This window comes from Anopheles arabiensis, chromosome 2 (genome assembly GCF_016920715.1).
Source record: "Anopheles arabiensis isolate DONGOLA chromosome 2, AaraD3, whole genome shotgun sequence".
Classification (NCBI taxonomy): domain Eukaryota; kingdom Metazoa; phylum Arthropoda; class Insecta; order Diptera; family Culicidae; genus Anopheles; species Anopheles arabiensis.
Window position 1 is genome coordinate 108,455,371 of NC_053517.1, and position 13,654 is coordinate 108,469,024.

Below are 13,654 nucleotides of genomic sequence, written 5' to 3' on the forward strand. Positions count from 1 at the left end.
CTTTTCTTTTTTTATTATTATTCTGAGTGTTTCCAGTAGTCGTTTCATAGTTAGATTCGTTGGATTGAATTATCCTTTTTTCCTATAATATTTCTCATTGCTCGTTAGTGCTTGCTGCTTGGACTTTACTCTTTCCGTAGGTTTTGTTTTTTCTTGTTCAGTTTAACGCGTTTTCTTGTGCCTGAGCAGGTCGCATGCGTTCTTTTCCTCGAGTTTGAAATAGCGTTTATGTTGTTTGTTGTTTTAAGACACTTTCATCATATTTTTTCCATGCTCATAATTGCAATTTAATGGTCAAAAATGCGGAGAAAGCGTTTTCATTCTTGTACTAAAAATCCAATCTTCATTTGTATCACAAAACAACCTTAATGGATAAGAGAAAAAAATCCAAATTAAACCAAACACTCACTATGCTGGTGCTTGGCCCCCGCAACAACACAGTTGCCGATGGCCTTTTACGGACAAAGTTTCGTCCTAGCCCGCAACACAAAAAAAAACTCTTTTTCCCAAACTCCAGGAGGCAGCAGCCCGGGTGGCCACAACATATTGCATCACCGCACACAGACAGTGGTGCCCTGCTGCTGATACTGCAGTGATTGGAGCCGACTGTGTGCTTGGACACAACAGAAGTGCGTTTGTGTCGCATTTTGGGTAGGAGTAATAACCGAAAAAAGCACACGGACAAAACTTTGCTCAGCAAAGCATACATTCTTCGTGGTTCAATTTGCTTCACACCACTCCTATCACAACCAAGCGAGTGTGTGTGTGTGTGTTGCACATGTGGTCACGTTTTTCATTAGACTTTAATTAAAGAACTTGCACACCACCCGGACAATGTGGGTTGGGCCCGCGTTGGTTGTTGCATTTATTCCTTCCGTTTTTTACCCGTGTTGTTGAGTGAGACAAGTAAAACCCTTTCCAGATTGTCATTACTGCGCTTTCGGGAAGGGCGGCTCTTCGTGTGTATGGAGTAACATTCGCAATCGAACCAGAAACCTGGCCGAGTAACTCGGGCAGAAAAACTCTCATTTTCCACCAGCAGATTTCCTGTTGCATGTTGTGTGTGTGTGTGGCTTCTCTCGTGTTGGCATATCGACCGACACCTTCACCGGTACCAGTGGGGGCAGGATGCGAGATAAAGGTTATCATTATTGTTGCACGACATATTTCACACTGCAACCGATGGAAAGCGCGGGCAAGGAAAGGGAATGGTAGTCCTTTGAGAATGGGAGTGCAAAGCTCGATTAAAAACGAATCACGCCTGACCTCAAGGACTGTTGCTGCTAAATGGAAATGTGACCCCTTCCCCCCATGTCTCCATGTTCTACCTCGCAGATGGGAAGTAATGTTACGTTTCTTGCTGTAGCTGTAGCGTGTGAATGAAAAACTACACACTGTGGTGCTTGTATGTGTGTTTGTAAGCAATACAAACGGTCCGAAGGTAGTGGTAGTAAAACCAAAACTAATCACCATCCCTGTGGTGTGGTAGAAGGAAAAACTTTTCCCCCCGTTGTCCCTGTCTGTCAGCTCGATGTCTGTTTCTTGTTGCTTGGGCACCGATTAGGAACAAAACACCGGGACATTATTACTCTCATGGCGTTTGTTGGTGTGTGTGTGTGTTCTTCTGGACAGTAGGAAAAGTTTGAAAAGTGGCACTTGATCGTGCGCCGGGAACAACAACCAAAAACCCTTGTAAGCGTCACCTTCGGCAGTCGGGATTGTTGGGGGGAAATGTATTCTACCCAGAGACAACCACACACATTGCCTATCCTGCAGGCGCACAGAAGCAAAAATACCGATCTTATTCATGGTGGAAAATTCCTGTATTTTTTTTAACCGAAGCATAGCAATTACACACACTAGAAGAGGGGAAAAACATAGTGCATAGTGTTTCTTTCCCGTTTTTTTGTTGCCTTCCCACATGCACATTGACCTCTCTCTAGCACGCCCCTGGTGCCACAAATATTTGCCATAATGAAGTGAATGTAATTTAGCCACACTCGCTGCGTGCGTGCGTGTGTGTATGCTCTTTTTGTGCCAAATTCCACCTGGTGGTTGTTCAACAGGGTGCAGTGGGGGGTGAGGAAGAAGAAGAAAAAAAAGCGCCAACCCCAACTTTACGAAAGCAAATTACGCTCATGCTGGCGTAGTAAAAACACACACACCATTTGGAAACTACACACAACGCTGCCAGGTGCGCTGCCAGGCGGTGTGTGTGTAGCGGAAGCAGTAACAGTGAGTGGGGATTGGCCCCGGGAGTTCCCGCTCTATAGTTCGGGCAGCCCCGGGACACCGAACTTCAGATGGTGCTATTTTCCGTGTTAATGACATCCATTAGCGTTAACTACAGGCGGCGCCGAACCAAACACGAAACACGACACGGCGTCGAATCGAAGAGGGAAAAGTTTCAATGGCCACCAGACGGTGGTCCGCTGGCTGCACCGGAAGCACAGGGGCAACGCTGCGTGTGTAGCCAATTGGCCGTAGGGATAGGAGTACTTTACCCTCCAACCCTCCCCACCCCACCTCCGAAATGCCTTAGTTGTTTGCTTCCTGTTGTTGTTAATATCGCGCATGAAGGGAGCTGAGACTTCCTGAGCCGTGCCAACCGATGGTGATTCGCTTATTCACTAATGTTTTGATTTTGCTCTCTCTCTCTCTCTCTCCCTTTTCTCTTTCCTATTTGCTTGGTTGCACGTAGACAAAAGGAAAGTCTAAGTGTTGTTTCGAGATATGTTTGCGTGGCCATTTCCGCTTCTCTCTTTTTTGTTGTTGTTGTTGTGTGGCGGAACAATCGAGGGAACTGCCGCTGAGTTTACGGCCTTTATGGTAAGGCGTTCTATCGCCAAGGTCAATGCTTTCGTTTTTTCCCTCCAACTCCAGCTCTCCCTCTCTCTACAGAAAAGAGCAATACTTAACCGTTTCCGCTGTTTTTTTTTTTTTTTTTTGGGTAGAAAGGGGAGCCTTTTCCTTGGCCTTTGATTTGCGCCGTTACAGTGTTTATTTATTCACTACACAAACACAACACACACTGCATTGAACGTTCGCGTGAGCTTGTAAATGGTTTCCTGTGGAATGGGGAGCGGGGGGGGGGGGTGGAAAAGGGCAAAGAAATTGTAGAGGCAGGCAGGGAAACGCTTTCTCGATCATAATTATGTTACGGTTGTGTGTGTGTGTGTGTGTGTGTGTGTGTGTGTGTGTGTGTATGTGTGTGTGTGTGTTATTTGCTTTTTCTTGCCTCCATCAAACAAGAGTCTAGTGGGAAGAATACTAAAGAGTTTTGTTGCAAATAACTCATTGCAATAAGAAAGAGTTGGTTGAAAAGTTTAAAAAATCAAAGGGTTTTTTACTACAAAAAAAAATCCCCCGAAATAAATTATTTTTATTAAGAAGTTTCCTGTTTAGGTTTTTTTTTTCTTTGTCTTCCAAAAAACCCACATTATGCGTGTTAGATTTTGCACGCCCCCGGAAAATTTGTTTTCCATCACGAGTGAATCCTTTTTTACACGCCGAACCGAACCCCGCTAGCGATATCCTTTTTTCCGCGAAGGATCGGTTACCAGGTTCGGCAGCCCTACCCCCTCTCCCCCCCCTCCCGCTGGCATCCAAACACATCTTTTTATTTGGAAGTTTAATCGTTGCCTTCCGGAAATTGTTATTGTTTTTTTAATGTTACGATGCTGGGCAGTTCCTGTTTTTGACTGTTGAAGGTCTGTTGTTGTTGTTTTTGTGGTTGAAGTATTTTCCCCAAAACGGGGCAAGAAACTTGAAGGAAAACAAACACCGTTCCGTTCACTCTGTTAGCATCGTAATGATGGTGTGTAATTACCAGTCGCCAGTCGATGCAACAATGCCGCAACAACAAAAGCCGATCAGAAACAATGGCCCGATCGCCAATTGGACGGGAGATGCACACCGTGACACCGTGGTAGTAGCACACTCCCACCACCATCACAGCCATACCATTCGGACGAGCAAGTTTTCATGTAGTTTTCGGAAAACTTTTCCCACCGCTCGGGGGGAGAGAGCGAGAGAAAACGGGATTAGTTGCGCCTTCGTCTTCGTTGCGGCAGAAAGCCACGCTGTGTGGAGGCCATACAGTGCAACGAGTGCACCACGGGGAAGCACCTTACCTTAGTGTAAGGTAGCGCAGTAGTGGAAAGCTCGCTCGTCATCGGACGGTGATTTGTTGTTGTCGGTTGCAGTGCCTGCTTTAATTACGCGATGAAAGCGCAGCGCTGTGGGTTTCCCTTTTTTTTCGCTTCGCTAGAAGCACTTCCACAAGCGTGGAAGTGGTTTGAGGTGGATGGAGGACCTCCCCAACAACAACAACAACAGCAACCAAACAATGCGCAAACCGTTTCCATTCCATTGTCTTGGCGCTGTTTCCCTGCGAAGGGGGTTTGTTGTTTCGGGGAAAGAAACGAAGCGCGCAGGACGGATTTCTACGAACTATGACAGCAGAAACACGACACTGCTGCTGCTACTGCTTCTCGTGCCGTTGCAAACCCGAGGGATTGTGCATCCTTCCCGAGCGTTGGAGTGCATCGAGATGGGGCGAAATTTGTAAAGAACGGAGGCGAATTATTATTACCCCATTAAAGCACTGAAACTGCTCGGAACGATTACCGTAATGGACTGACGTTGCTAAGGTGGAGGAGGAGGTTGGGTGGGACGGGTGCCGCCTTGGAATGTAATGTGCACCAGAGCAAGGCAAAGATCGATCGAAGCTTTGCCGTGTAGGAAAACTCTTCCAAAAGAGCGAACTTGGTGGGGAAAGGTTTGTAAGTGCCCCCACCCGGAGTTTGGCTAACGATGTTCGGTATTTCCTCCAATCTCCATCAGCCTCCCTGTAACGATGTTGCACCGCACAGTCGGGAAACTCTCACACAAACACACGCACACACAAAAGAATTATCCATTCGAAGAGGAGGGGGGAGGGTTGCAAATAGTTTTCGGTTCGCTTTCATCGCTCGTGTCGCTTTCAATTTCGTTACGGGTTTCTTACTTTTACGGTGCGCTTCTTTGTGCGGAGAAATCATCGCTCCTGCTGGCTCCGGAAGCTGTGGTGGTGGGCTGGTGAGAAAAGTTATGTTTGTACCCTTTTCCTTACTCCCGGCCGCGGCACAATCGAGCAGAAGGAAGTTTGCTTCCTTCTATCGCCCAAGGAAATCGGCCCGCCCGATTTGGTGCAAGAGAGCGGACGCAATTGTGCTGGCCACAATCGTACAGGACGGACGGACAGGCTCTCTTTTAGGCATTTTTGTGGATTCCACTATTTGAAAACTGACGGCCACTTGGGCGCGTGTGTGGGAGGGGGGCATGCAGCGAAGGTGCAGGAGAGACAGCTGCGGTTTTAATGCCAATGGTGGATGCACTCGGCTGGAATGCCGACCGGGATTTCATCGCATTCCAGCGCGCATTGTTGGCAGCAGACGTGCGATGATGGACACAGCGAGAGGCTTGAAATGAGGCTGTTTAAATGAAGGGGTGGGGAGGTGGGCATTCCAGAGGAGAAGGAGGCCACAAAGGGATGGTTAATTGCAATCGTTTTTAGTGGGCAAAATGCAGCGCTTTTCTGATGCGTGTTTGTTACTATATTGACGCAGTGAAAGCTCTTATGACATAATCCATGTCGGTTTCCTTATTATTAGAGACTTCTGATGGATAGGATTTATACTGCTTTAAGAACTAATTATTTCCTCGTTAATCATAAAATCAATTTTAAATCGTGTTATGATAGTAAACATGTTTTTTCAATACGTTTTTACTTATTATTGTAGACTCAATTGCTTCTCGTTGCACCTAAGTGTTGAACAAATGCTTTGCTTTGAAACATTGTAGTAGTTTTAGCCCCTCCTTTTTACTAACTCTTTTCTACTTGTTTTTACTTATCGTGTTTAATCTTATTCGCTTATCACTTACTGCACCTACTGCATGCCTTTAACCAGCAATAGAAAACCTCCGAAAGAAATAGAAAGCCACCTTTTCCCTCGTGGCTTTAGCAACATGTTTCAACCCGTCCAAAAATTTGGTCCTCTCTCTCTTCCCAGTTCCCTGCTTACTAAAAGGCCCCCCATTCCTCCCAATTTACAGTAAATATTTGTACATCAAATTATTTGTTAAATAAACGAATCATTTGCGCGAGCCGGCAAACCAGCAACCTGCTGCTGACGTCAGCAATCGTCGTCGCCGCCGCCGTGCGCGCGTGTAAATCATCGGAGCTATGTGTGGTGGCGCGTCGTTGCGCGCCCATATGCAAACACACCAACAAGCCAGCCAGCAAACATCTCAAGTTTCACTTCCGTTCCGTTCGCATGTGTGTCTGTGTGTTGCACAAGGGAAAACTCAACCGACCGGAAAGCGAAAAGCGATAGTGCGGCTCCCGTTTCTGTGTGCAAATCCACGCGCCTTGGTGTGGATGCTTTCAGATGGAAATGTGGAAAGGTTAAGTGTGTGTCACTTTCAAACACGCCGTTCCCTCGTGGATAGCTTTCTCCACGTGCGTTTGTGTGCATGTGTGTGTGTGAATGTTGTTTTCTTGGTTCCTCTCCTCGTTAAATTTAGCAAAACCCGTTGCAACCGAATTGCTTTTGCTGCCCCTCCACCCAACGGGGCCCAACCCAAGGTTGAGTAGAAGGTTCGGAATAGAAGCGATCCATACAATAACAATCTACCTTTCAAGCATAAAGTATGGTTTCTTCCCATATGCATACAAGCGTGGCACACAAGGCACAAAGATGGAATACCCCAGTTTGTCGCCCCCGCTGGTGGGAATGTGGAATTAACGAGCCGTTTTTTCCCCCCGATATAGAGAGCCCACAGAAATGAAAGGGCAGCCACACCCGAGATTTACCTTTGCTTCCCTCCCCCCCTCCCCATCCTGCCTTCCTGCCTTTGGTAGGTATATTTTTATCAGCAATAATGCACAAAAACACACACACGTGCTCACATATAATTGAAAAAAAAAACGCGCCCGAAGGCAAACTTCTTCAAGTGTTGCTTGCCCCGTCGCAGCACTTAGAGTGTGAAGCGAGCGAAAAGAAAAGTGCGCCATGTATGTGTGTGTGTTTGTGTTCAGGTATTTGCGCAGTCCTGTGATTGTTACCAAGCACACACACACACACACACGAGGGACTCACAGGACACACAGGGAACGGAACAAAGTGAAACCTTTCAGAAAGATGGCAGAGCTTCCTCGATGGAGACGCATGGTCGTTTGCTTAGTGGAAGCTTTCAGAAGGAGACGCATGGTCGTGTTCGTGTACAGGATATGACACACACACTCTCACACACTCACACAGGTAGATGGAACCGCTCTAATGTAAAAAAGGTGGACGAAAAAGAAGCAAACACAGCCACCCCAGAATGATAGAAGTTCCTGTGCAGAGGGTAAATTGCACCCAACCAAAAAAAATCCTCTCCCAACAAGAAACAAAAGGTGGTAAAAGCACGATAACCGTTTTTCGGGTCGTTATTATTATTTTCGGTTTTTCCTCTGTCGCTCACTTTCTCATTGCTCGAGCTGCACGAGCGTTTGGAGCGTGGGACATGAAAATAAACATATTTCCCGTCCATTTCCCTCAGCTCGCCCACACATGTGTGCCGCTTTCAGTGAAGCTTCAGTGTGTGTGTGTGTGAGCTTTTTTGTATGTCCTGCTAAGGATAAGACGAGTGCCAACGCTGAAGCATCGCAAAAGAAAGATAGGCATCAAGGGCTAAGCATAAAGTAGTCTTCACGGTTGAACAGAGACAGCGCGGTAAACAGTTACTTTGGGAAATTGAGTAGGCAATTGTCCCATGGCGGCGCTCTCGGGGTAATATGTCGCCTGATTTTGTCAGCCAACTTCCCCTCCCCCTCCTCTTCCTCGCTCCCCATGGCTGCGAAGGACGCCCGGTGTTTTTTGGCGTTTGCGTAGGCCGGAAGCGCCTGGGACGTCGTAGCTTTCAAAATAAACAGAAAATATTACTTTTATAATTTTATCACGCAAACGCGAAGGAAAGAGAAGAGTGCATGAGAGCGCACAAAGGGGAAAGTTGGTGTATATATACCTATATATATGAAAAGACTGGTAGCAAACCGTGGTGTTTGTGCACTGCTTGTGTAATCTTGCGGGAAAAGGTATTCTTGCTCGCAAGGAGAGCATTTTTGTTCGCATTTTTTTTTCGGTCATTCTGAAAGTTTCCTTCTTTATGCAAAAAGCAAAATATTGTACCGGAAATGGTATGTTAAATATTGAAATGTAAAAGATGGGGGTGGTATTATTCCATCGCTCTTTGCAGAACAATTTTCTCTGCCGACCGAGAGTGCCAAGAGCAGTTCGTATCGTAATTCAGATAATATTTTCATAAATCTCGAGAAGAAAATTGCAACCTACGGACGAAGCGTAAGCACAGAAGACCTATGCTGACCTACATCTTCGGTGAAACAATTTTGCAATCGGCTTAGATCATCGGTGTAGGTGGTTATTATTTACCCAGGAACCAGAAGAATCCTTCCGGTCAGCAAAATGCAACGTTTCCCCGGCGTAAGGAAATAAATACACGGACCCTTTTTTTGCCCGGCATGGCATGGCCATCTTTCCCGTGTGCCAGAACAGTAAAAACCGTTTCTCGCTTGCCAGTTGTCGACTGGCGACCCGGTCACCCGGATGGTTCACACAGATTTAAGTAAACACCCCTTAATCAAATCCTATCGTGAAAGAATTTCTAGTTTCATATTTTATGAGATTTGCCTGCAAAGGGGTTATGGCTATGCGGAGCCCCACACCGACGGGCTTTATTTATTTGGACAATCTTTTTGTCATATTACCTGGTGTGCTGGCTGGTGGCCCACTTTCGTCCCGGACTCTGCTGCTCTAGCGAAGCGTTTTTGCCACAGCACATCCCAATTTTGCATCCCGAGCACGTATCAAACGCAGCGAACGTGCAATGCAGAAGAGTAAAGTGTGTGTGTTCCTCCAGTCCACCAGTTCTCAGGTGACCCAGGATATGATGCTGGGCTGAGGCTATCTGTGTCATTTATTTTGCACACGTATGTGTCTATGTGTGTGTGTGTGTGTGTGTGTGTGTGTGTGTGTGTGTGTGTGTACGTTCTATCTGGTCTTATTGTTTTCGCTTTTTTGATAGTGGAAACGTGTAGTAACCCTACCAGAACGCACCCTACCATCAGTGGAGGATTTCATATCTGGCATATTATCTTCCCTTTTCCTTTTTTTGTAGTATGAAAAAACTAGCAGCATTTGGAAAATTTATATCACTGCTATTACCATTCGACACAGTATCATGGCAACTGTGATCAGAAGAAAAAAAAACACACACACACGAACGGTTCCCATCGCTTGACAAAGCTCTTCACACACCACCATGCGCTTCCGTCAGAAAGTGAACAACCAGGCGTCTCCATGCCTACTTAAGCTCCATATCTGTTTTTGATTGTACCGTAAGCATAAGCAGCTTTGCCGCATTGTATTAAAATACCGAAAGTAAGCCCGTTTCGATGGCTACCGAATTGAAATGTATCGAAAAAAAAATATCAAGAAATGGTTCGTTCATTTAACCGTCTTGCCCCTGTAGCTTGTAGGACGTACGGGAGTACTTCTCGATTTTAAAGGCTTTTAACCTCCCCCCCACCCACCAAAAACCACCACCACCATAACACAAGATACAAAAATACTCAACTTCCTCACAAAAAATAAGAAAAAAACGAAAAGACAGTCACCCATGTGTCCTTCCTATTCGATTCGCTATCTCATTCCAACATATTAACCCTTTGGGGTCCGGCTCTACGACACCTTTAAAAACACACACCCACACACACACTAACTGCTTTTTGGGCGTCTTTTTTAATGTTTTGTTTTGCTTTTACTCACCCGTGTTTTACTTCATTTACCTCATCACTAGACCACACTCGACACACTCACCAGCCAGCCAGTGCCATCCCAAGCTGGGGCGGAAAAGTGGCCAAACCAAATTACACGCGCGGATGCAACGCAAAAACACCGTTGATTTTGTTTTTTTTTACTCTTCTCCTTTTGCGCTCACGATCACCGCTCGTCGAACAATTCAAACAGTGTTGCAGTGCGAAAGTGCGTTGTTTGGTGCAAGGTGAACGCTTGTTTCACGAGCACACCAGATACTGCATAGAGGAGGTGTAACACCACTTGAGCGCACTGACATTTATGTTTTGTAGCTTTTTCTGATAAATTTGAACGAAACAAGCAGACAGGAATACATTTTTACTAAAGTCATGTCATTCGGGCTGATTGAAGTACTTTTTGAGGACCTTTTACATACAAGTACGGAAGCTATTGGCTTTTACCATTTTGTGTGGAGAGCTTTCAGTTTAATTACCGCTTTTTATGGTACTGAACATGGAATGGTCACTGTCGAATCGAACTGTAACATTTTTATCAACTCTGACATGCGTATACACGTGATTAAAATGAGTTTCTTTTACTTCCTGTAAAGTTGTTCCTACCGAAAGTGTAAAGCAGATATCTTTAACTCACTCCTCTGTGTGATTTTATTGAAGGAAAATCCTCCTTCATGCATTATGCAGCATTTTTACAACCCTTTTCAACCGTTTGGCGCTATCTTTATTGATTGCTGTTGATGTTTTACTTCACAACAATCTGCTGACCATTCGACCTTTCATGAGCCCTGCCCTTTCTCTCCCCCTGCCATCCGGTCGGAACGGTTCGTTCCCCCTTGAAAACATCCCGCCTTTGGGAACCTCAATACTAATTGAATTTCGTACCATTCACCAGTAATCAAAACCCTTCGGTGCAATCTCGGTAATTCGAAACCATCACCACCACTGACCACCCGCACCTCCCGCACAATGTGGTGGTGGTCACGTGTTATTGATTTTGCGTGCCCTCAAATTAACTTCATTATTGACGTTTGATGTTTTCCCCCTCTTGCTCCCTTTCCCCCCGGCACGCCATCCGATTCGAATTGACCCCGAGTTTTCGAAACCTTCATTACTACCATTGTGTAAATTGTGAACAATCAATACGCTCGAATTAACCGGCCGATTGTTGCAAAGAACGTGAACAACAAACAAGCAAACTGAATTGGTCAGGGGAGTGGATGAAATTTCGGGTGAAAAAAAAAACACGTTAAACGTCATGATGCAGAGCGGGATGAGAGAAGCATGGTTTTGACCTGAGTGCACCATTTAATGAACACCAATTTGCAGTTGGATGTGCGAGATTTTTAAATTTCTCTTTTCTTTCTTTTTTTTTTTGAGGGGGAAAATTGGGCAAGTTTTAGCAAATTGGGTCCAATTTCATGCTTCTATAATGAAATTAAGCCATTATGTTTTCATCGATACAATTATCGATTATGATGAACATTCGGAGCTTCTTAAATACAGGGATGATTTATCTAACGGTCGATAATTAGTTATGTTCTAACAACTCTTGAAACTGTTTGAAATTGAAAATTAATATTGAAATGATTTCAATTTGTCCATAGTCTGTTTTTTGCAAGACAGTTGTACGGTAATGGTTTTATGTGGCAAAGCAACACAGGCATCCGCCAATGCTTGTCTGCTTTCACATCAAAAGGGAAGCCTTAGCTCGCCTACTTGGACGCCTCTGCTGTGCTTTTCCCCGACAGTATTCCTCCATCAGAACATAACAACAACAATCCGCCTACATACACATCCGCCTGTCACTCATAATAGCCATCTTGGATGATGTACACAAACACACACGCACAAACAGAAGCTGCCCATCACAACTCATGCTCCCTGTCATGTATTTCACAGAACGTGGCTGTGGCTTATCAGAACAAAAATATAGCGCCCGCCCGCCCCAAAGCACATGAATAAATAAAGCCTGCCTCTTAAGGGTTCAACGCATATTGCTCCACTCCTGCTCCTTCACTGCCATTTTCCCGTTTCGACCGAAAAAAAAGAACAACTCAACATACACGCACACACTTTCATTACTACACCACGCCGCAATACAGGGTGCTCCCGTTTTGCTCTCGGTGCTGTTGGACGGTGCGCGCGAGGCAAAGCTGTGAGACACCCGGTTTTATACTTCACCCGTGCTATGAACAAAAAACAAAGTCAAGCCATGGCTGATCGCGATGAGTTACAGGCAGTAACGCCTCTACCTTCTCTTCCCCCCTCACTCCACTCCAACCCCCTCTCGTTTTATGCCAATTTTATTACTTCCATATTTTTTGTATCCTTCTTATCTCGTATAACGTAATACTTTCCTTTCAAGAGAAGACCCGTGCAGGCAGCACTACGTAGCGTGCGGTAATGCGTTACGCGTTACGCAGAAACACCTCTCCATCAACACTAGCACTACACCCACAAACACTTATCGAAAGTGAACAAGCGAACAGAGCTGAACGCACTGTGTTGATACAATTTCCGTGCTAAACTCTTATTTCTTTGTGTTTGTTTTTTTATACCAAACTGCGAGTTAGTGCGTCCTTAGTTTGTGGTATTTTCATTGGTGCATCGCGTTGGACGTACTACACTTATACTACTACTACTAATACTAGTGCTAATACACCGCTAACCGTACCGTTGCTACAATTACTAACTGAAGGGATGTGTTAGTAACTGGTAATAATCCACACAGCAGCCTCTCTTACTACTCACAATTTGTATTCGCTAGACCAGCAAGTACTACTACCTCTACTACTATTAATAACATATTATGCTACTAGTTGAAGAGAGCCAGCCAGCGTCTCTCACCAAGCTGCTGCTCCTGCCCCACTCGGTGACTGCCCCAACGAGGTGACCGAGCGCGTAATCTGCTCTTGCTCGACTGTTTCTTTTGTTTTGATTTCGATGTTTAGTTTCGTCCTTTTTTCGGTTTACGTATCTGTTGTTAGTACCTGTGTTGAGTTTCAGTTTTGTAACAGCCCTCGCTTTCGACAATGATTCCCCTCTCTCTTTTCCTCTTGTGTTTGCTCCCATGTTTCTTACTGGTATTCCACTAAAGAATCGTTCTAGGTAACAGGGCGTTATCGATTTCTAGGATAGAATACTTTCAGTTTTCCACCTTCACTCAGCTGTCGACTATTTTGTTCCTTGAAGTCAATGAATCGTTTTACCGACACTCAGAACATAAAAAAAACAATTCACCCCTCCTCTCCTTACTACTTGCCTTTTCAACTTCCGGAAAATACGAACTCCAATTTCCTTTGTACCGCGTCCCAATATCGACTATCGACATTCTTAATTAACCTACCCGACCTGTGAACTACCCGAAACGATCAGGACACGTGACAACACCGTCACATGACAAAACACACACACAAACACATACACACTCATACACACACACACACACACACACACGCTACACACCGAAAAGCCTTTTAAATACGGGAACCCAAAGTTGTTACACGCATAGTTTAGGAGTTTTTTGGTTATGTGCAGGAAATGATCGACTGGATGTCCTACCTGTCGGTAGTGTCAACGCTGGCCTTCGTCGTGTTTTTCGCCGTCGGACCGGGCTCGATACCGTGGATGATTACTGCCGAGCTGTTCTCCCAAGGGCCGCGACCGAGCGCGATGGCGATCGCGGTGCTCGTGAACTGGATGGCGAACTTCGTTGTTGGAATTGGTTTCCCAAGTTTAAAGGTAAGTGTTGAGCAAATAAAGCGATGAAAGATCGTT

The 13,654-nt window shown here is 45.4% G+C and overlaps 1 protein-coding gene across 21 annotated transcripts in view; it reads left to right on the top strand.

The window, feature by feature from the left end:
• Positions 1 to 13,654, top strand: part of LOC120898101 (glucose transporter type 1) — a 177,612-nt gene that overhangs the window by 143,972 nt on the left and 19,986 nt on the right. For 17 of the 21 annotated variants that reach the window (XR_005738621.1, XR_005738620.1, XM_040303468.1 and 14 more), the window contains one exon: positions 13,394 to 13,618. Coding sequence is in view for 19 of the 21 variants with exons in the window: in XM_040303468.1 (XP_040159402.1) it covers positions 13,394 to 13,618 (225 nt within the window). In the remaining 2 variants the exon portion in view is untranslated. The remainder of the gene's footprint in view (positions 1 to 13,393; positions 13,619 to 13,654) is intronic. The other 4 variants (XM_040303480.1, XM_040303472.1, XM_040303476.1 and 1 more) reach the window with 1 other exon arrangement.